The following is a 21,944-nucleotide window of genomic DNA, read 5'->3' on the forward strand; positions in this document are numbered from 1 at the left end:
CTGAAAGTATCCCATCATTAATCAGCATCACTGCATTTCAACAGTGCATAGACAATAATGTGCAAGACAATAACTTCAAAGTAGCGTTCTTCTGAAATACCCCCAAACACCACTCTTTTGTAGAATCTGGAGTGTAGATGTGGAAGCTCACGTTTATGCAACTATTCTTTCTTCTTTCTTTGAGGCTTTTGATGTTCCCTGTGCAGCCCCAGCTGGATCTGGCCCATTGTGTTTGCAGGGTGTTTGGGAAGTAAAGACGTCTCAGCTGTGGCTCCACCTAGTGACACACAATTCTATCAGACCCCTTGGGAACACGGGGTGGGTGACAGCCTTAATCTGACAGAAGAAAACATGATTTGAGGGTGACATTTATAGACTGTGCTGCTCACGAACATGAAAAGCAGGAAGTAAAAAATGGAAGAGACTCTGAGAGTACAGATAGCAAAGCAGCACCTGTTACCATTCAACACAGCAGCCTCCTGGTTGAACTGAGGGCATAGTTCTGATTCATAGAAACTTTGCTGTGCTTTCCTCATTCCTAGACTTCACAGCCTGTTAACGTCATTGTTAGTGTCACGAAGATGTCTCTCCAGCAAAGGGATTCTGACATTCCCCCTTTTGCCTGCAGTGAATAAAGTGCTGTCGATAATGTCAGCCACGACAGCGGACGTGTTGATACGCTGGTTTCAGGTGAGCCTTGAAATTTCCTATGAAAAAGGTCATTCAGAAATAAAAGGGAATTCAAAATACAATTCACAGAGCTGATATGATGAGGGCAGTGTGACTCTGGTGAGGCGATGTCAGGCGGCCCACCACTTTGATCCAGGTTGAAACGTGTCCAGTCATTGGATTGAAACTAAATTTTGTACATGAATTCATGTTCCACAGATGGTGAAGCGTTGATGAACTCCTGACTTCTCCTCTAGTGCTACCATTACATTTTGTGTGAAATGTCCCGATTGTTGTGAAACCAACATAACCCATAATCTAATCACTTACTATCTGTGTCACACCTTCTGTATTCACATACAATATTTAAGCATAACATGTCCACCTTAACGGCAAGCCACATATGTTTTCACATATTCTCTTCATCTAGGACGGTTCAGTCTAGATATGTTTCCATGGAAAAGGTTCAGTTACGGCTAAACACAAGTGACTGCCAAGATTCGTATCTTGAAGTCATCAATTAGTTTTAAGGATCTTACCATCAGAGTGGTATTGGTGTATCCTACTTTTAAAGTTTACACAAGTTGAATCATATGCTCGCCGTCTCAGTTATCGCTACAGAAGACCATTTTTTACTTGCTCTTGTTTTAGTGGAGGCCTGAAAAAGTCTCACCCACAAACATTTTACACCAGTGGCTCTCATCTGCTGGTGCGTCTGTTAGTCACTCGTGCACCTTGTTCTCCATGCCTTGACGTCCACAGCATCACGCATGCAGCTGCAGAAATTATAAGCATGCCATTAAAGTCTCAGGGCTGATCCAGAGGGTGTCCTGTCAGCTGATGAGGTCATGTCACATGGTGTTTAAAGACATGAAATCGCCTTGTGGCGAGCCAAGATGCTTGCATCATCACTTTCTGGAGCACAAAAGAATTGCACAAGTATACATACACAAGTATAAACAAGTAGGTTTTTGTGTGTGTAATAAATTACAGTTAATGCTTAATGTTGTGAATTCTAGCATTTCAAGTTGAACCACCACTCAGTGGGAGTCTTTTCTAATGTAATCGACTTCTCCCTCAGGGACCACTTGCCTTTAAGCACTGTTACACAAGATTTGGTAATTTACATCACTACACTCACTAGAACCTGTTTTGTTTGGGCAAATCTAGTTTTTCAGCTAAGTTGATGCCATTTAAAGAGCCGCTATTGTTAGAAAATGCATTCAGAGCCTTTTATTTTGTTCTTTTTACGGTGGTGCAGAAACCTGTTTTTGCCTGGGGCATGATGGGAAAAAGACGTCAGGTGATTTGTTAGAAAAGGTGGAAAAGAATCCTGGGAAATATTTGGTCAAACTGATAATAGTGTTGGATTCGAGAGAAGCCCTACTTTGAAATAAGAAATCAAAGAGGTTCTAAAAAGGACTCAAATGGGACGCCAGAGCCACATTTTCAATAACGGCACTTCATGCACCTGAATGCAACATATTAAGATAATTGAAGTGCTTGTAAATGGATCCCTTGGCATCAATATCATCAAAAAGTCATCATCTATTGGGACTTCATTCATCTTCTGTTTTATGCCTTCTTATAGTTTTATACCCCAGATTGTTCCCAAATGTCAAAGCATGATAAGAAACATGTCTGTGTCAATCCCAAACTCTCACTGCTCCCCCCATGTCCATTTCTGGATCATCACATTATCTACTAATGAAGTTACGACCATTATACAGAGATCAGTTGACAATAAAGAGAAAATTAAAGTTGCAGAATAAAGTCGCCTGAGGGCTCTACGTTGCTAAGTTTGCTGCTTTTCACTGTTAAAGTACATCTTAACAAAACAATAAGAAGGTGGAGAGTGAGTGTTTTACTGTCAGGCAGGACAGAGAAGACATGATTCACAAGAAATGATGTAAGTAAACTGAAGGATAGATTTAGTTTGCTGTGTTTAATGATCCTTTGCCCAGCGAGTCGCTCTGAAATCTGGATTCAGCACACCTCAGAGAAATAACTTTTTGATTCAGAACGGGTTCTCCAGCTGAGTTAAGGAGCTGCCTGAGGTCAGAGTGAGATTAAACGCTCCTGCAGTGTTGGCACAACAAGTAAAATAGAGAAGACTGAGCACAACGCATCTTGTAATTATAAAATATTTGCATCTCACATTGCATTGCTCTTGTATTCTTTAGAACAGACATACTATGGACTCAGAGTAAGAGGCTGCTGACTTTTCCATGTACTGAAACTTGATGTGATGTTACTTGCGCTGACATTGCTCTCAGTGCCAGGCTAAAATGCAGAACCCACCTCTGACATATGTTCTAGTTTTTTTTCCTGCACAGCGACTCTGTTCCTCTCATTTTCAACAGCTTCATGGGTGAAGTGATGCAGCACGTGTCTACAGCTCTACACACTAGCTAACAAGTGACTTGTACAGTAAATTCCACTGAAGGTAAATAAAATAACTTACACTCTCCTCTTTCCCTCATAAACCAGCAGTGTGAGTTTAATTAAATATTGATTTTTTAAATGCTAAAACTAAATGTGCCATTGATTGAACAACCATCTTTTATTAGTAATGCGGGATTCAAAACAGGGACTAATTTCTGTGCCTCATTTTATCAGGCGACAAAGCAGCTATGATTGATGTGAATATGAAAGTCATTACTGCTGTCTGGGCATTCAGATGATGGATGGTTAATATCTGCTTCAAATCTCATTAAAGTGACTGTCTTTGGCCAAGGAATATTCAATGCCTTGGCCAAAGACAGCCACTTTATTGGCTTGTCCCAAAATTCACACTTTAAAAAAAGCCACACTGTTGTCAAGAATGAAGTCAGCGTGATGAGTTCTGGGATCACTTTAAAGGTGTGACAGATGTGTCTGTCCCAGCACTGTCATCTGGATAATTCCTATAATCTGACAGATCTTCTGGATTAATCAGATGAATCATTTTTTACAAATATTGTCCTAGAATGACGCCTTCGAAAGTGTAGAATAGTCTTTCCAGAGCTCTCAGTGAGACTTTCTTTGTATTTTCATGCTACACTAGACACAGTTGTACTTTGCAAATTGAACCCTGCATGCAGCAAAGGCGGTTAAGGAAGCCAGGTATACAAAAATTGTTGCTGATGACAATTGGATTTAAACTAAAATGCACTCAGGCAAAGAAAGTTTGCTCACATGCTGTGCACGAGTGACGTGTGCATGCCTGACTGACCACGTAAAACACGCTTTTCCTCACTACTGAGCTCTCGAACAGCTCTAAAACCAGAGTCTGATGTGTGTTTGATTCCTCACACTGTGAAGAGTAAACAGCAAACCGCATGAATTCGGCATTTGATTAGTGCAGTGGAGAGACGGAGGGGAGGGGAAAATGGAAATGGACACTGTATTGGGGAGAGTGCGAGTGTATGGCAGCCATCTGGACATGTGAGAGGATGAGAGGCAGCCGGCGACTGGAGCAAAGGGTTTCCCATTCCTCTATCATTAGTTCTCCATGTTTACCCTGCTCACCACGGGGACTGAGGCATCTTGTTCTTCCTAATCGAGACAGCCTGCACAGCTCCTTGAGTAACGTCAGCGGCTGGAAGGATGTTTATGTTTTGCAGGATTTTGGGAGGGGGTTAGAGAGGGGAAAAGGACAGATCCAATGGAGAAGGAATGCTAGGTAGAAATCTGGCAGTAGTTCCTGCGTCCTATAGGATACAGATTGTCCTCAAGGAGACGTAACATTGTCATGTCCAAATTATGGCTCGCTAATAAACAAGAGTACTGCTCTGTTCATACTGCTATTTGACTACTGTATAAACTGTCCGAGAGAATTCACCAGATTTTGTGAGTCCTTACTTTCTCCTTTTCCGAAGATTCCAATCCTCTAACACATCTCGGAAACTTCAAGCCACATGAGCAAAACCTGGAGGATGTTTGAGCCTCTGTGGTGTGTCATGCATCCAAAAGTCAACCTCAGCACTGTATTGAGCAACGAGCAGTGTCGAGCTTTCAATATACAGTATCTGTTGGGCAATCCCTCTTCTACTCTTCAGACTCTTGCTGAGCATGGTAGTGCCTCAAAAACCTGTCTCACTCCGATGTTTTGTCTCCTTCATCAGGGCAAATCAACAGTCAGTCCTTCCCTAGAGAGACTCAACTGCCTGAAAACTCAATTCACCAGCAGGAAACAGCTGATACCCTTTTAACCCTCTCTGTCTGCGTTCACGAGTGTGTGTTTTATGTTTGCTTATGCATCATTTCCCCCACTTTGGCCACTGTCTCTGTTTCCCTCCACCTGGGAAAAGTGACTCATTCTACTGTGAAGCTGTTTGCTCGTGAAGGGGGAGCGCAGCCATGCAGTGCAGATTTCCAGAGAGTGCAGTGTCCAACAACTTCTACGGTGCATGTAGCTGCTGTCCCAGTGGCCTCACAGCCACAGAAATTTACACTCAGTATAGGAGCCTGTGTAAATCCAAATGTATCGTCTGAAGGTAGACATAAAAAATAGTCCCAGGAGATTCAGCAAACATTTTTTTTCACTTCTGTGTTCTTGAAAGGAACTATTTCCACATGCCGCACCAGATGGTTGAGCAGCTTGCTGTAGCATAGACTCAAAAAGCTAGACAAACTGTAATATGATCCCAGTGAAGCTCCGACGGCTTAGCAATAAAGAACATTTATATTAGATTTTTTAAAAGTTTGCATTTTCTCCTTTTGTCTGTGTGATGGTAAATAAATGATTCCCATCAGTGAAAAACTGAATGACATCTGCCACTAATACAGCTTCGCTTACCACGGCGCCTTTCGAGGACCACATCACTGTAGCACAGACGTTCAAACAAACTTCAGTAACTCCTGTTTTCAATGACATTGTGCAGGCCAGAGAAATCACACACACATTCAGATTTGATTATGCGACTGCTGTGTGTCAGTGTCAAGTGGAATTGTTTAAGCTTTTATCCTGCATTTAACTTTGTGGCTCTCTCCGATTTGCCACTGGCATCTGCTGCAGAACAACCGGTTCTCTGCTTATCATGACAAGTATTGATGGATTGAATGCAAAAACCAAAGGGTCAAAAAACAGAAGCACATAAAACTCAAACTATTTCAGATGAGGCAGTGGTGTCCAAGTGCGTTCAAGATGAAGACAGAAGCCAAATCTATAAAATGAGGAATTAAAGCTGTGTGGGGACTTTGGATGAATCACAATCAGAATGAAACATCAGACAGACAAATTCACAGACGCGCACAGTTCATCTGCCTCTTTGTGTGTGAATGCCCGGGGGACAGATTTCTGTTTGCATGGCTGTAGAAACAAAAGTCAACATGGTGGTCTACATCTGCTGGCAGTTTAGGATCGTGTTAAACATTAACAGCTCGCACATATCCAGGGATACGCTGGTGAACAATGTTCAGGTTGGAGCAGAGAAGTCATTCAAAATTTAAAGCCCTTTTTTTTAAATAGTAAACTTCGGGAACGCCCTAGTGATCATTCACCTGATCGTGGATTGAGCTACAGAACGCTGGACCTCTTCTGTTAAAGACTGGTTGTGTCACTGTAACGAGTCCTGCATGTTGGGTTGTCAAACCTGTCTAAAAAAATGATTCAAAGTTGTTACGTGACCTTTGTTTACGTTCGTTTCAGTCGCTGTGAGAGAAGCTCGACATAAGTAAGAGCTGAGTCACAGATAAATGGAGATAAATGGAGATAAATATTGTTTTTGCCACCGTTATAGTGAGATTCTGATAAGGACTTAATGTCTGGTAATCAAAGTAGGCTATTGCAAGAATGGCTGAACAATTAAAAAAGAAAGTTAGGCTCCGTTTTGCTTTCTGTTGTTATCGTGAGGGTAAAAAAAGGTTTCTGTTTCATTAAGTTATGTAGCTGTACAAATCAGAGATATTTAAGGTTTAACACAGGGTAATACAAGTTATAGCAACTATAGACTGTGAGTTCTTTTCCCCAACACTGTGGTTTCCACAATATCCCTGAATTAAACTCACAGTTATGACTCCAGTAGGAGTGTAGGCCTGTGTGAACCTGTAATTCATGAAAGCTACTTTTTTTTTTTATAGGACCCAGGAGAATGTCCAAGACATTTTTCCATCAGCCATGATGTGGAAAGCCAACTATAATCGAAATGGGAAAGCTCATGCCAACCTTTGAATGAGTCTGAGCAGCTAGGTAGTGCACAATGTTATCAACTAATACTAAATGATGTTAAATAAATAAAATAAGTGTGTGAAGTGTGACAGTTTGATTGTGACCTTTGGGAACACCCTTTTAAATACCACAGGTTCCAGTTACTGAATGAAATTCTCCAAATGTTTGCCACCACTGGGACCAGCCTCACATTTAAAGGCCTTAGTCAGCATGCAAAAATGTTTTTTTTTCTCAGATCCTGTTCTAATCATGTGCTCATGTGGAAAGTGGCGTGATGTTTGCATGAAAAGAAAACGGAAAGTAGCCAGAGCTTCCTCTGATAACAAAAAATCACTGAGTTTAAAACTTTTCCCAGGTCGCAAATGAAACGCAGAGACAGTGAAGAGTGCTAAAACGTGACTAACACGCCTGTGCATCGGAGCAATCCCCCTGTTTCTAACATTTAGCCTGGGAAGGTGTTGATAGAGGCTGCAGATGTGAGGAGCAGCCTACGTGCAGTGACACCCTGTCCGTGATTGGCGGGCGGGGAACCTGCTACTGGTTTTCCATCGGCGCGCACACACACACACACACACACACACACACACTCTCTCTCTCTCTCTCTCTCTCTCTCTCTCTCAGAGGCAGCAGGGAAAAAACCAACTCTCCCCTCACAACGCTCGGAATCCAACAACTCGTCGTGGAAGTGTCGTGTGCGCGATGTCAAACACGCAATGTCCCCGCTTGGTTTGAGGAAAGACCTGAGGTTCAGGAAGAAGAAGGAGCTGTGACAGCAGCTGGAGGAGTCGAGCCCCGCCGAAACGCGTCGGTGAGTGGACGACTGCGCTGGGTTTGTTGCTTCAGCCAGCGTGAGGAGGGCCAGCAAAGTTGAAACCGGGCTGTTACGCGCAGCTGCTTTCGCCTTATCGATTATCGATTTCCGGTGAGAATGGAACAAGTGTGCGCTCCAGTGCGCCCTCGTTAGCACGTGCTTACCGTGACGTTTTAACGTTTATTTTACGAGCTACGTGTTGTTAAAAGTGCTTTTTCATCATTGGGAACTGTCAGTGTCATCTAAGGTTGGTGCCCCTTTTCTTGGCAAAGTGAACCGAATTTTACGCACACGCACGGTTTTGTTTTGAGTCCGTTGGCGTCTCCCTGTGTTGGAGCTGTCTTGCGTAAACTGAGGTAGTCGTCACGTTTTGTTGAAGAGAAACTGAAAATGCATCATATTGAAAAGGTTACAGTTGTGCAGTATCTCATCAGAACCTGTTTGGTTGTTCCACTCGAATAGTTGCGCTTCAAGCATGTTTGATATTTGGTTCATTGTTTGTCGCTTTTCTCCGAGTGTAACAACTTTTTTTTAAATACATATATAGGAAACCTGTGTTTTCAAATAAATGTTTGTGTACATATGTGCATGAAAGCCACAGTGGCCCAAGTTATAAGCAGACTGTGGAGCCTCCCAGGAGCAAATGACAAATGATTTTCAGTCAAAATCACTTAACTGACAAACAAAACAAATGCAATATTTTTGGATGCTGTCTTGTTTTGGCTAAGATATTTTTCAAAGGGATCTGACAAGGCTTTACGAGCCTAAGGGATTAAAACACGGAGCATGATGTAATACGTAGAATATTTCACAACATTAACATGGCAGCAGTTAGAGATTCAATGCTTGAATTTTCACTGGGACCCAATGTAAAAGTAATTTATATTTAAATAAGTAATGTAATCTATTCGAAAACGATTGGGCTGGCTCTTTGCTGGAGCCAAAGATAGGAAAAAGCTAAATGTAATTAAATACAGTGTCTCTGAAGAGCAATTACCACATGTCTCCACTGCCCTATCTCTGTGACAGGTTGGGACCTGGAAGGGTCCTTGATTCAGATTGTCTGTGAGGTTTCTAATCCTACCCCTGTGCGTCTCAATGGCGTTAACTAACCCACTTATATTTAAAATATTGCTTCTTCCTCTGCTGGGGTGCAGAGCTTAATTTGCTCTGGCATGCCATAAAAGATAAGTTGATACTTTTCCTCATACTTCAGTGTCTAATTACAGTCGATATAATGTAAACTGTGGAGCTGGCTCCCTCCCTGTGTCCACAACCCCAGCCTGTCCTGTTGCCAGAAAGGACAGATATCCTTGAAGACAGACATAAAGACATAGTCTAGTTTCTTCAGCACTTCACCTAATAAAAAAGAGGAACACAAGCCTGCCTGTCAGTTTCGGACAAAATGACACACACATTTGGAGTCTGCAAGGAATCTGAATCACTGTGGTTACCCATCATGCGTAATAGTAATGATGAAGTGTCTTTGTTTTGCAGTTTTATATTTCATGGAGAAGTAGTAATGTCTTATGATTTTATCTGTCTACCTAGAAATTTGACTGATTTCTTTTTCATAAGGTTATAAATATAATTCTAGCTATGACAGCAGACCCAGTGCTTCCTGTTTTTAGGCCGTCCTTATGGACAGTAGAGCTTCAGGCCATTGCCCAAGTATATTATTGAGCTATTGTGGAAATGATGCCTGCAGATGTGTTTGAGATAACTATTGGTGAGTGCCCTATGTTTGCTTTTCTGCCATTTACCTACAACACTTACATCCCTCTCAAATGTTTTATTGCCATAAGGTGCTAGGCTATAAAGAATGAGCTTGTTTGAGGGTCCTGCCATGTCATTCATTGATGCATGCTTAGCCAATGCGTTCCTATTACTGTACAACCTTCACTGAAAGCTGAGTCACCCAGGAAAATGGGTGGGCCCTTCCACGTCTTTCTTTTTTGAGGGAGAATAGAAAGGCTCTAATTTTCATGGGTTGAAAATCATCTACATCAGCAGGACATGAAATATAAATTTTTGGGTACACTGTCATTTGCTTCTTGTCCCACACTTAGTCACACATTGTAAAAAGTGAAATTATGAAAATTGTCTCGGATAAATCTTTTCGACTCTCTTGCTTCTTGTTAAAAGCTTGTTAATCTCTCCCTGAAGATTTCAGGAATAAAGCGGTGCACATTTTACAACAATAGCGCCTCTCAAAATAACTGATTATAGATGGCGACGTGAATTTTTCTTTCTTTTCGTGACTTCTTAAAGTCAATTTCAAAAGCACAAGCTAAAGACAGCCTCAGTTCTTGTTGCAGTTTTATTGTCAGAGCTGCTGTTTTATGTGACTTTGGTTGCGAAGAATGCAGATGCTGTTTGAAACACAGGGACAAGGCCAGTATTTAACATGAAGCAAAACACAGAGTGTCAGGTGCTCAAGAAGTTTGACATGACTTAAAAAGTCTGATGATAATATTTAGTAATTAGTGTAGAGTTTCTACTTCTGCTGCCTAAGAGATTTAAGTGCGTCTAGCACATTTGAAGAGAAAATGTCCTAACCTGCTTTGCTTATTGGCACGTGCATAGAGTTGGCTCTGATGGAGGGATGTGGTCTTTTAATACTTGCACAGCTACATCAATCCTGAAGTCTTACCAAGCTAAATACACACTCGTAACCTTGTGGTTGTTATTTAGCTTGTATTAGAAAATGTGAGTTGTTGTACCGTTTCTTTTCCAATCCAAACAAGAAAGGAGAGAGTCCAGTTTTAGAGTAGTACGTTGTAGAATAGTGCAAAAATAATTAGCTCTGTTTCATTAACTTTTTATGTCTCAAGTTTTTTTTTTTTTTTTGAAGCATAAAGATTTTGGGTCTTATCATCATCATGATTTCAGTGTGTATGTCAACACACTAGTTTGTCTGTTATTTGTAGCTCAATTCAGCACTAACATAAGATTTGATTTGAATATATCACAGGCTGGCGTGGACCCCGCATAACAGCAGGGGCAGATCGTGGAATCTGGCAATTATTTTATGAGGGGTAGCATTCACCATATGTGCATGTGGTGACGCTGGATACTGCTCAGTCAGAGCGACACTGTTGTATGATATCACCCTCTGAAGATGTACTCTGTAAAGATGTGTGCAGCGTGGGAGGACGTTGTGTATGAAAACAAATCAAGACCTTGTACTGAGCCGTGAGTGAAATGAAAGACATGCATGAGAGGCTGCAGATGAGGTGAAGTGTTTTTCACTTTCACATTTCTTTGAGAGAGAAGTGTGAAATGAAAGACATTATTTTGTCTTTTGAAATCTCCAAAGTCAGTCAAATGTCTGTGGGCGGAATTGATGCAGCGGATAAGTTCTAGAGGAGGATTATATTATCTAGTTAAGTTATCGTGTCAGATATTCAATATTAGTAAAATCTTTACCACTACTTTCACTCTTGTTCTCTGCTGGTTGTTGGACTGTAATTCCCATTTTTCACAAACAGAAATACCTGTTGACGTATCGATTCAGTTTTCTAAACATGCTTATCTTAAGTATGCAATTAAGCTGGTCGCTCATACACATATACCGCACATGATATGGTAATGTACTGTAAATGTTTAGAATGTTAAAATATAGATTATATTAGTGATATTGTTTGATAATCTCCTGTTACTTATTGTATGTCTGCATAGCTGAGTACAGTTCTAAGTGAATTTTATGTTTTTGTATGAGATTCAGCTGTGGCTGAAGATAGAAATAGACCTGCCATGTAAAGATAGTGGAGCAGGCAAAAAAGCCGGGGTTACTCATTACTGAGACTTGGTACACACACACACACACACACACACACACACACACACACACACACACACACACACACACACATACTGGAGTAGGATTTTGTCAAATTGTTCAGCGCACTTGTTAGGGTTGGCAGATGGAGAAGGGAGCACTAATGCGTCACCTTAAAATTAAGGAGCAAGGCCACTTGTGCCGATAAATTGTGTTTTTCCTCAGTATTGGCAAGAAGTTACAATCTGTGTGTCTAACTTAATGGACACTACTTCATAGCAAAATCTGCCCAACACACCAGTCCTACCATTTTTCTTTGAAAAATAATAAGGTCTCTAATGTAAACCTGCCTAACATTAGTCCTAGATGCTGCTATTATTGTTTGCCATGGGTTCAGCAATACTGGCTGTGGACAACAAAGAGATTTTCGAGTTTTCCCACGTCCAACCAGCCGTTAAATATGCAACGGTTCTCAAAGGAGTAAAGATAAGGCACAAAAATGTTTTCTCTTGCTTATCAGTCTTTTTCTTGGTGCATGTGCACACATTCATATTTATACTCCTGCCCCCACCCTTACGTTATTCTAAACCTAATTCCAACCCAACCCTGAAACCAAAATCAAACCTGAGGGTTGCTCTGAAAGTCCTTCATTTCCAAAAGTGTTTCATGTTCCAGAATTAAATGATTCCCCTTAAACACAGGACCAGCTCACACCCACAAAACCGACACGTCTTGTTAGTGGTCGTTCAGTTTGCCTTACGTCACCATCGTATCTGTTCCGTAACTCACAAAATCATGTGAAATGTTCCACCTGCTTCAGGAATTTAAATCACATAAGCAGCAGAGCAAATAAACGTCACTTGATGATTCCTTCGTAGATGAGTTTTTGGCCTGTGCCGGCTGTCAGTTTGGTTTCAAGATGTTATGTGTCCTCAAAGGAAATTAAAGACGCCTTCATATCACCCATTACTCTCTTGGGCTCCTCTCGTCTGCTTTTGCTGCTGCTGTTACTTTGTCAGGTTCACTTGGGCTTGTGTGCACAACCTGCAGAGCCGTTCTGTGTTGATGCTTAAAGAAGTGGCTGTGAAAGTCAACTGAAAAAAACCCCCCACTCCAACGAAGTCCCAGGATAGTTGTGAGCACTGACTGTACAGATTTCACATTAACACACTTGTCAAGTAAGGGAACGGGAGAAACAGTGGGACTTATTTGGCTGCTTGGCAATACACAGCCACGGTTAATGAAGTGTGGTTGAAATGGGCTCTGGTTGGAAATGGAGTGATAAGCAGCTATAAAATATGTACGTCGTTTTCACTGGCACTGTGATTCCTTGGCTCCCTCCAGTGCTACTACTCAGCCTGCACTGTGAGCATTACATAAAGCTGCTCAAAGTCAAACCATAAGCTATGCATTGTAGTTGGTTACAATTGACTGCCTGGAGGCCCCTGTCTTCCTTCTCTTGCTCTGTCTTGTCTTCTTCCTAATGCCCTGCATCCCCTTATGTCTTCTTCCCGCCATGCTTCAATAAGACACCTGAGGGGGGATATGTGCTCCCCCTTGCTTGGTGACAGCTTGCAAGAAGATGTGACCAGTCTTCCTTCTGAGTGGAGGATGGTGGAGTAGAGGGAGAGATGCTACGGATTAGGTTTTCCTCAGTGAGAAACTCTACTGGGCTGAAATAGAGATATGGAGCATGGAGACTGACTGCAGCACAGAGAGATGCAAGCATTCTCCATCTTGGAAACCCTTTTAATGTTAGTAATGTTTCTGTATGACATGCACACACTGCTCAGAGGATGTGCACGTTTTGATCTGTAAATTTAGGTCTGTTTCCTAATTGAGATGTTGGACACAATTTAAATATTTCCAAAGGAACGCACATGTATTGGATTTCTAATTACTTTCCAAAAAAATCCTGGCCCCAGTTTTTGTTTACTGCAAAGTCTTTCTTTGCAGAGAGGAAGGGTGATGGATAGAGAGGAGAAAAAATAACAAAGCTGTAAACTGTCTCATACAGAAAGTTACAAAACCCCTTTGCACAGCTACTAACAATTCTAATCTACCACAGCTACAACTCATGTTTAAGAAAATGAACATTTATTGATTACCTGTGATACACATTGTCTTTAGGGAGGTGATTATTTAACTCACTTTGCCCAGCCTCTGTATGCATTACAAGTACTTCCTTGAAACGCCACTAAATGGGGTTTAAAAAAATGACCACAGAGCTAATACGCTCAACACAACAACAATAGCTTCATGGAAGTAGAAGTAAAAGGAAGAAATAAAAAAGGGCATTTCAGGTTGTATTATAATGAAGTGATGTTATTCAAAATGTTTACGTTCCTTCTGTCCTAATCTAATCCCACTTGACCCCCATTCAACAGTGGCAGCCTTTCAGCCATCAAGTTTGCAGGGGGTGGGGGGCGGTGGCACATTTTAGTCTTCACGTTAACTTTGTATTCCTTTGTACACAACTTAGTGATTTGGGGGGTTGCCCATTAGCAAGCCAGTTTGATGTAGGCATTGTTTCACAGCGTCTTTTCCTGCTGTCCAGGAGCATAAGTCACCCACTGGTTGAGCCTGACAGATATATTTGTTCGTCAGGGTGGCCTGTGTGGTGTGTGGTTGGGAGTGCTTGTACATCTCAATTGTGGCTAAGAAAATGATTAAGCTCCATAGACCTCATGAGAGCATATGGACCTAATTAACTTCTTTATGACTGTATCTTGCACTAAAGCACAGTTAGAACACCTAAGCACAGTTTTCCATGACACTGTCAGACACACTGCTGTCTCTTGTGGCATCATCCCATACACCAAGAAATACATTTGCTAGTAGATGTTGACTGTAACAATAGAAACATGATTTCTCTTTTAGCAGCCTCAGATGAAGTCATTTAATCTGAGTGGCAGCTTTCAACAGAACATTTCAAAACATTCAGACACACAGAGCAGGAAGACATTCAAACACAACCAGTGTCCAGTTTAGAACCTTTACTCCATTCTTTATTACTGTAATGTGTCATATGTTTAATGTGGGCAATATAGAGTGTATGAACTCTATATGTGTTGCAGTGGTTCCAATCTGTGGATGGAGACACCAATATTATGAGACCTGCTCATAACTTATACGTATAACCTGTGACAAAGGGGAAGCACACTTCACTTTAAATGAGTTGCAGACAAAAGACTAGGGATCCGTACTCTAGTTGTGTATGGCCGCGCAGATAGTTTTGGTTTTATTTGCCTATGTTTTTAGTTAGGAGTCTCCACCCAGTTCACTCTACGTAATTACAATTTTGTTTACGAGCAACTCACCATTGAAGTATCATCTTTGAAAAATACAGTGTTAATCCCTTTCCAAAATGAGCGTCTGTGCTGTTCTAGATAATCCAATCCAAACGCTGTCAACAGTTTTAATGGACTATTTAACTGGGCAACAGAGTTGTATATCAAACATGGATGTAGAAACCCAAGCCTTTTGGAATTTCAGAGTTTTCTGTTAGCCTGTCTCTTTTTCCCCTTAATTTAATTTGTCTTTTCTTTTCTGCTTCAGTGAAGGGTGGATCTGATTCTCTCTGCTTGAACTGCTTGTGAGCTGTTGACTCCTGCCCACTCCTGAAATGAGTGCCAAGTCAGCAATCAACAAAGAGGTTTTCACACCCCATGATGAGAAGATGCTTGCTGCCGTGCAGGTGAAGCGGAGGACCAAAAAGAAAATCCCCTTTCTGGCCACTGGTGGTCAGGGGGACTACTACACTTTCATTTGCATCTCAGGTCAGAAATATTTAATATTTTTTTAACAGAATTTGTTGTGCTATTGCACCCAAAACCACATTTGAACATGTCTCCGTTAATTCTCCCTCTAATGTTCACACGGGTGATTATGTTTACGTTTCCTCTGTGAGCAGGAACGACACTCTAAATCAATTACTGCTGGGCTGTAATTGATTTAAGCTAAGGTCAGTTGTTTTGAAATAAATTAGATTTTACCCTCAACATATAATTACTAATAATTGGTTCATCAGAAATTGAGGTTTAAATTATTTAAAAATTTCCCCATTTCAATATTAGCTGAGATATTGCTTGTTAATTAAATTAGCCATGTCTATAATTCATCTGAAATAGATATAACCTTCTTATTTAACTGCTGCTTTTGAAAATCAAGGACACTTCTTAATTCTGCTTTTTCATTTTTAAATTAAAAAATTTTCTTCTTCTGTTAGTCTTGCTATCAAACAGTCTGTGTTTAGATTTGGGTACGAAGACATAAAAGCAATTGTGTCAAGTGCAAGTCACAGGTTTCTGAGAACAGACAATGTTTTTTTTCAATGAGTTTATGATTAATCATTTCTTCTTTTGATGTGGTAATGAGTATTTCTTGATATTCACTCATTGCAATGCAAGTGTCATCACGTCCCCAGCAGCAGCCTTTACTTTGCCCTGTCTGAGCCCTGCTGCTCCTAAATCTTTTACAGTTACGGCATGTTCTGCTTAGTTAATGTAATTGAAATGTATAAATTATATGGTGAGATTATATTTGTGTCAAAAGCTGCTGGTTTGAGTCCTAAATGTGGACATTTATCAAAATGGCAGCTGCTTTTTCTTATGTGTGAGTCCTCCCTTAGTGTATTTATATTTTTGAACTCTAATTTGAGTTTTTTTTGTGTTTAGTGTCATTGTCATGTGTCTTTTATGATCTTTATATGGATAGTCTTCAGCTACCCTTTTTATGATTACCATAAACCTGGACATTCTTAACAGTACATGGTATTCAATGTGAGAATACTCAGCACTGTACATGGTGTTCAATGATTATTTTTTTACCAATTCATTTTGTACCTAAAAACAAATAACTCAGTATGTATATATTTCCTTGCCCATGTTACTCGTATTGTCGAAAGATCAGCTCAGAAATACCTCCCTCGCCCCTTTTGAGACCTTTTTTTGTTTGTCTTAAATGACTAAGAATGGCAATGTCTGGCCAAGGACATCTGTTGTTGTCATTCCCCACCGTTCCCTACTCTGACTTCATGATATCATCAAGACAAAAATGTTATACCCCTTGACTGGTCAACGTATTGGTTCATTACTACGTTGAATTACTCTAATCTGTCAGATACTGTACGTCATGTAGTTAACTGTGACATTTGCTAGTTCTTCAATAACTAGGTGTATATGCTTTCAGGCACCTGCCCATTCACTGTATGTGTGCATCTGTGTAACTTGGACAGACTGACAGAGGCATAGAGTTATATTCTTCAAATTTAATCTTCAAATTACTGAAGATGTGTCGCTGGGATGCATCGGACTATAAACTGCTTTAGACTTGCTATCAGTGGAGGAATTCTTCTCCGGACCTGTTCATTGTCCGATTGGTGCAAACACATGTGGCCACAGTTGGTGACTCCAACCTTGCTGTAATGGTGCAGGGGACTGTGTTAAACTATATGAGGGACTAAAGGGACTGTGGGCTGTTGCATTCTTACTTCATTTACTTTTTATACAACCCTGCTGAATAGGTGAGTTTTATGTTGCTGTTTCGTCCTTGTGCTGAAAAACCTTTTGTTGAACATTTTAAAGGAGCTATATCACATTCTCCTTTGAAGAACAATATTCTGTACCTGTGAATGGAAATTGAATGATGTTAAAGAAACTCAATAGTTAAAGTTAATCTCCTGCCATAGTTGACCTATTAAGTGTGTTGCTGTCTTCTCTATATTAAGTCTTCTCACTAAGCTGCTGTTTTGTGTTACATGTGGGAGCACAGTAGTGAAGGCAGGCACTGTTATGTAGTGTACTTAGTCATGTGGCATTTCTTCAAGCCAGCCAAGCATTGTTCTGAGATGTGTGTGTGTGTGTGTGTGTGTGTGTGTGTGTGTGTGTGTGTGTTCGTTCCTGTATATTCAAAGCTGAGTGTGAAACCAGCCTGCGCCTGCCTCCCTGCATACTGGAGACACAAGGCTGGTGTGTGACTGAGTTTTCAGCTTATGTATAGCTTTGTGAAAGCACTGTGAGTGTATCTAACAGTGGGGGAAGGGAGTTGCTGACAATCTCATGGGTACAGTAGCAGATAGTAGACGCCTGAGGGCCATACATTGGGATGTTATGTAATCTGTGGCTAAAGGAGGCCTACAGTATGAGAAGATGAACTGTAGAGAAAGCTGCAGGCACTCTATTCTGAAGCTGAGATGGGTACCAGGAAGAAATACCACAGCAGTGCATCACTGTTGTTCATGAACACTAACTAATCTGCCTTGCACAGAACATGCCCTTACTTTCACTTTAAAACTAAGGACTGTTGTAAAGTTTCTTATCTGTCTTATCACTGCTTTCACAGGGATGTAAGTAATTGACCTCGTAACCACCGCAGTGAGTTTGAGCTGTCTTTTCAGTGTGTGGAAGTCTCTTTGAATTGGCTGTTGAACACATAGCTGTCTCGGGTAGAGACGTACACACTACTGGAAGATGATAGCTGGAAAACCTGGAAACCACTTGTATCTCAGCAATACAGAACGTTATTCTTAAATTTCCTGTAGGACTAATTAGAAGCCCTTTGTATACAGTGTTTATTTTAGTTGGCTTAAAGTGAGCTATTGGACGTTTTGGTTGCATGATTAAGTTTAGATTAATGTTCTAACCTGCTTTGTCTTGGGGTCTGGATCATAGCAAAAGATCAGTGAAATCTGCTGTAGTTTGATTGTAGTCAGAGCGCAACACACATCAGTGTTTCCCACACAGTATGTATTTGTGTCAGTAAGTGATTGCACACACCTACTATGTCTTTAATGATCTAGTAGTAGTAATAATAATAATAATGCTGGTGCTCCAATCCAAATACTTTCTAAGTATGTTATTTAAATAATGGAACAATACCAAGGCATTGAAGAATAGCAAAGCGGCGAAGCTGAGGAATCTGTTTTTCTGACCTTCTCTGCTTCTAAATCTTTGTTTGCTGACTTTATGACCTGTGACTTCTGCACTAGCTGGCTTTTTCACAGCAGCGTGTTGGCTGCTGTCCTCCTCTCAGATCTCTCTCTCTTCTTTAGCTACAGCTATCTCTTCCTGATACTGCGTTGTTGCTTCAGCTGCCTGTCACTGGTTGAAGCCTGGAAATAGATAAAATATCGTAGCTACGTGACACTGGTCGATCTGTTCAGCTTTCCCTTGTGTTTTTTCAGAAGTTTCTACTTAAGCAACTAAAACCTCTTGTCAAGACTGTTTTTGAAACGCATCAGGACCAACTCTTTTAAATTTTGGAAAGTATTCTATAATATTTTTCTGGATTAACATTAGTGTTAATCACTAACATAAGTGTTTCATATGACTACCAGTAATGTACAGTGTGCCAACCTTGATGACTGTCAGGGTTATTTTCTAAAGTGTGGATACTCTCACTCACTAGGCTCCTTATATACGATGTTAAATGGGAGCCTAAGGGGAAAAAAAATTTAATACCATGTAGTAAACCAACAGAGTTGGTGAAGGCAGGCCAGTACATCTGGTACTGCCCATCACTAAAAGATTCACTGGTGGCATGCAGTCCTGGAAAGAGGGGAGAGAGGCTGCCTGCCAAAATCCACATTCAAAACCAGTCATGGTAGCACTTGTATCCAGAAAACACATCTGTTAATGTTATGATTCTAGGTCATTCTGAATCACCTCTGAACCGCCTCTGTTGTTTCAATCTTTCATTAACTGCTCGTTAACAACAACTGGGCTTGAGACTCAGGAGTTCGATGACATAGAAACAGCAAAGTTCAAACGTCTAGATGTAAACAAAGAGGCATTATTTTGTGTTCAGCTTCTGAACATGTAACGTGATGTTTCAGTGCGAAATAACTGTTCACCTGAGAGCCTGCAGATCTCATCTCTGTGTTGGTCAGTATCCCTAACGGTGGCAAATTGGCTTGACAAACACCGGTTAATTAACCTTACAACCTTACAACCTTAATTTTGAGAGAACAGTTGGCAAAATGACAACGCATTGTACAACCTAACTCCTGCAAATGTGAATACACTTAAAACGAATGAATCATCAGTGTCTGTAGTGTCTCCCCGTATACATCGGTACAGGATAAATATGTGGTTGGCTGATGTGCTGTTTTGTAGATGTCATGGTGGTAGTAGCAAGAAATAACTTGCTTGCTAACAACTTATTTCAAGATTGGGTCTCGGCTATTCGTGTGTGTGCACTATGAGCAGTGGGTTTTCTGTGTGCATACACACATTCACACAGATTTGCTCAGGTGCACACAGAAATCTGTGTTAACTCTTTAAAAACAATATCAGTACTGTTGACATGGGAGTGTGCTGGAGTGAAGCCAGAAGCTCAGCATGGAAAGAGCTGGTTAGTGAGGTTTCTCTTTGATCACTGGACTTCGAGCGGTGCCTTTATGGCCGGACCTCAGGGCTCAAACACCGGACCGCCCACAGAATATGTTAGGCAGGAGAGATGTCAAACTGTTGAGCTAGATAAGACAGTAAAAGTTCACTGGAGTAGTCCGTTGGTCTACATGTTTTACTTTCAGTTTTTTTTTTTTTTTGTCCAAAGGGAAACATATTTTCATTCCTTGCACATCCCATTTTTTTTCCTTTGACCTGTACATGTTCTCATGAATTTCAACACCTCTTTTTACCATTCTTGTGTGTTATATGCCTGTCAGTTTAGTAGTGTAATGGAGTTCATACAGGAGCAGGTTACATGTCACTTAAACATTAACATGGATCTTTAACATAACAAAAATAAAACATCATTGATCATCAAATCATGAAATGTGAACATACCCTGAACCATTTGCTGCCCACTAACACTCTTGTGTGTATGGCTACGTTGACGCTTTGGGTTAACATGTGGTTAATTTCCATGCGGGTGTTTATGTATGGCATAAATTCATACTGTATTTATGCAAGAATGTTATTTTGTGGGTTTGTTTAAATATTTAAATTTATGTGTAGGCTGCTTTATGTACAGATACTGTATGATATCCAAGAACATAATGCCGTTGACTGGGTTGGTGTGTGCCTCTTTTTGTGGGGTTTATGTTTGTGTTCTTAACTTTTTATATTTATTCTTTCTTTCCATAATCAGCTGTTCAGTAAAGCAAAAAGACTCACTAATTGTGATACATACATGGAGTTATTTTTTACTTAATACTCTAAATTGGATCCAGTGATTGATGACAACTGTGTATAGTATATCGCACTCACTCCTCTCTGTCTGGCACTCGTGTGTTAACAGTGAGGCATCTTTGGTAGAGGGACAGAGCTTCTACTTAACGCATACTGTAACAAAGTTAGAGTACAAGGCCATCCACAGTTACCACTCCTGGTTGTTCATTACACTTTTCACCTCACTCCATTTATTTTCACTGTCCTCATGGCTGTTGATGAGCTGATGAGATCAATGGACAAGCAGCAGCTATTTTTCCCATGTCGAAAGTTGTTTGAGGCTTTGCCACAAAAACAACTGAGGACAGAGGAACAGTACTTTAAACATAGTCCTACAACGTGATGAGTCATTCAGTTGGATGATGCTGGCGATGAGATCAAGAATATATTAACAGATTTTTAATGCATTAATTTAATTTGAATGTCATTGTGTGTGTTATATTTTATATGTATGTACATTTCTTGAAATATAATGAAAAAAGAATGAACTTTTGTGCTGCTCCTAACTAAGAAGAGATTTCTAAATGTCTCAGTCTGGACAAATGTTTGTTAATGAGGATTAGCCAGGCGGGGGTGTGTGGGTGGTCTGTGTACTGTTATGAAGAATGTTGCCTTCTGTGGATTTTTATTTTATTATTATTTTTTTTAAAACAACCAGTGCAGCATCAGTGTGTGACGCTGGCCGCCCAGTATTTACTAAGAGCAGCCAGGACTTGATACGGTACATCAGTGTGACAATAATACTGCAGTCTCTCTTAACTGTGTGTGTGTGTGTTTGTGCATATATCCGCATGTCTGTGCAACCCAAACTTCACTGTTATCACTGTGCAGTGGAGGTTTATCCAGGATAATTAGGTTCCTGCAGCAGCTCATTTGTGTGCCTGGCTACTACAGTTCAAAACACAAACTGTCTGCACACGAAACTCTTGCCCCCACTTATCATGTCGTCCTCCCACTCACCTCTTTGGCCAAGAGGGAAACTTGAGGCAATGGTTGTCCTTAGAAGTTATGGGAACGGCTGTGGTGCTTGAGTGACCTGAAAAAAGACTTCTGAGACAGGTGGCAGATGGAAGTGGGGATTAAAGAAATGAAATGGTATTCTTTGGTAGCTTGGGGGGGAAAAACCTCATTCTAAGGTGTGATGTTTTTTCTGTTTTTGTTGAGTGCAAGTGAAGTAGGATACTGAGGCATGTGTGCACCCATAGACATGCAGCATGTAACTCAGACATCTTATATTATTGTTTAAGTATTTGACGTAACCTTTATGCCTTTATTTTAGCCACTTCATACTTACAAGAACAGGTGGTAGGTTCCTGTTAGCCCAGGCTCAGAATGTCAAATTTGAAATGGATAAAGAGG

At 40.7% G+C, this 21,944-nt stretch overlaps 1 protein-coding gene across 3 annotated transcripts in view; it reads left to right on the plus strand.

Moving 5' to 3' along the window:
* Nucleotides 1–7,312: 7,312 nt before the first annotated feature.
* Nucleotides 7,313–21,944, plus strand: part of stxbp6 (syntaxin binding protein 6 (amisyn)) — a 46,387-nt gene continuing 31,755 nt past the window's right edge. The window contains exons 1-2 of one of the 3 annotated variants that reach the window (XM_026339874.1): nucleotides 7,313–7,742; nucleotides 14,971–15,191. In XM_026339874.1, coding sequence (XP_026195659.1) covers nucleotides 15,038–15,191 — 154 coding nt within the window. In that variant the 5' untranslated portion in view covers nucleotides 7,313–7,742; nucleotides 14,971–15,037. The other 2 variants (XM_026339873.1, XM_026339876.1) reach the window with 2 other exon arrangements.

The sequence above is a fragment of the Anabas testudineus genome, chromosome 22 (genome assembly GCF_900324465.2).
Source record: "Anabas testudineus chromosome 22, fAnaTes1.2, whole genome shotgun sequence".
Lineage (NCBI taxonomy): Eukaryota > Metazoa > Chordata > Actinopteri > Anabantiformes > Anabantidae > Anabas > Anabas testudineus.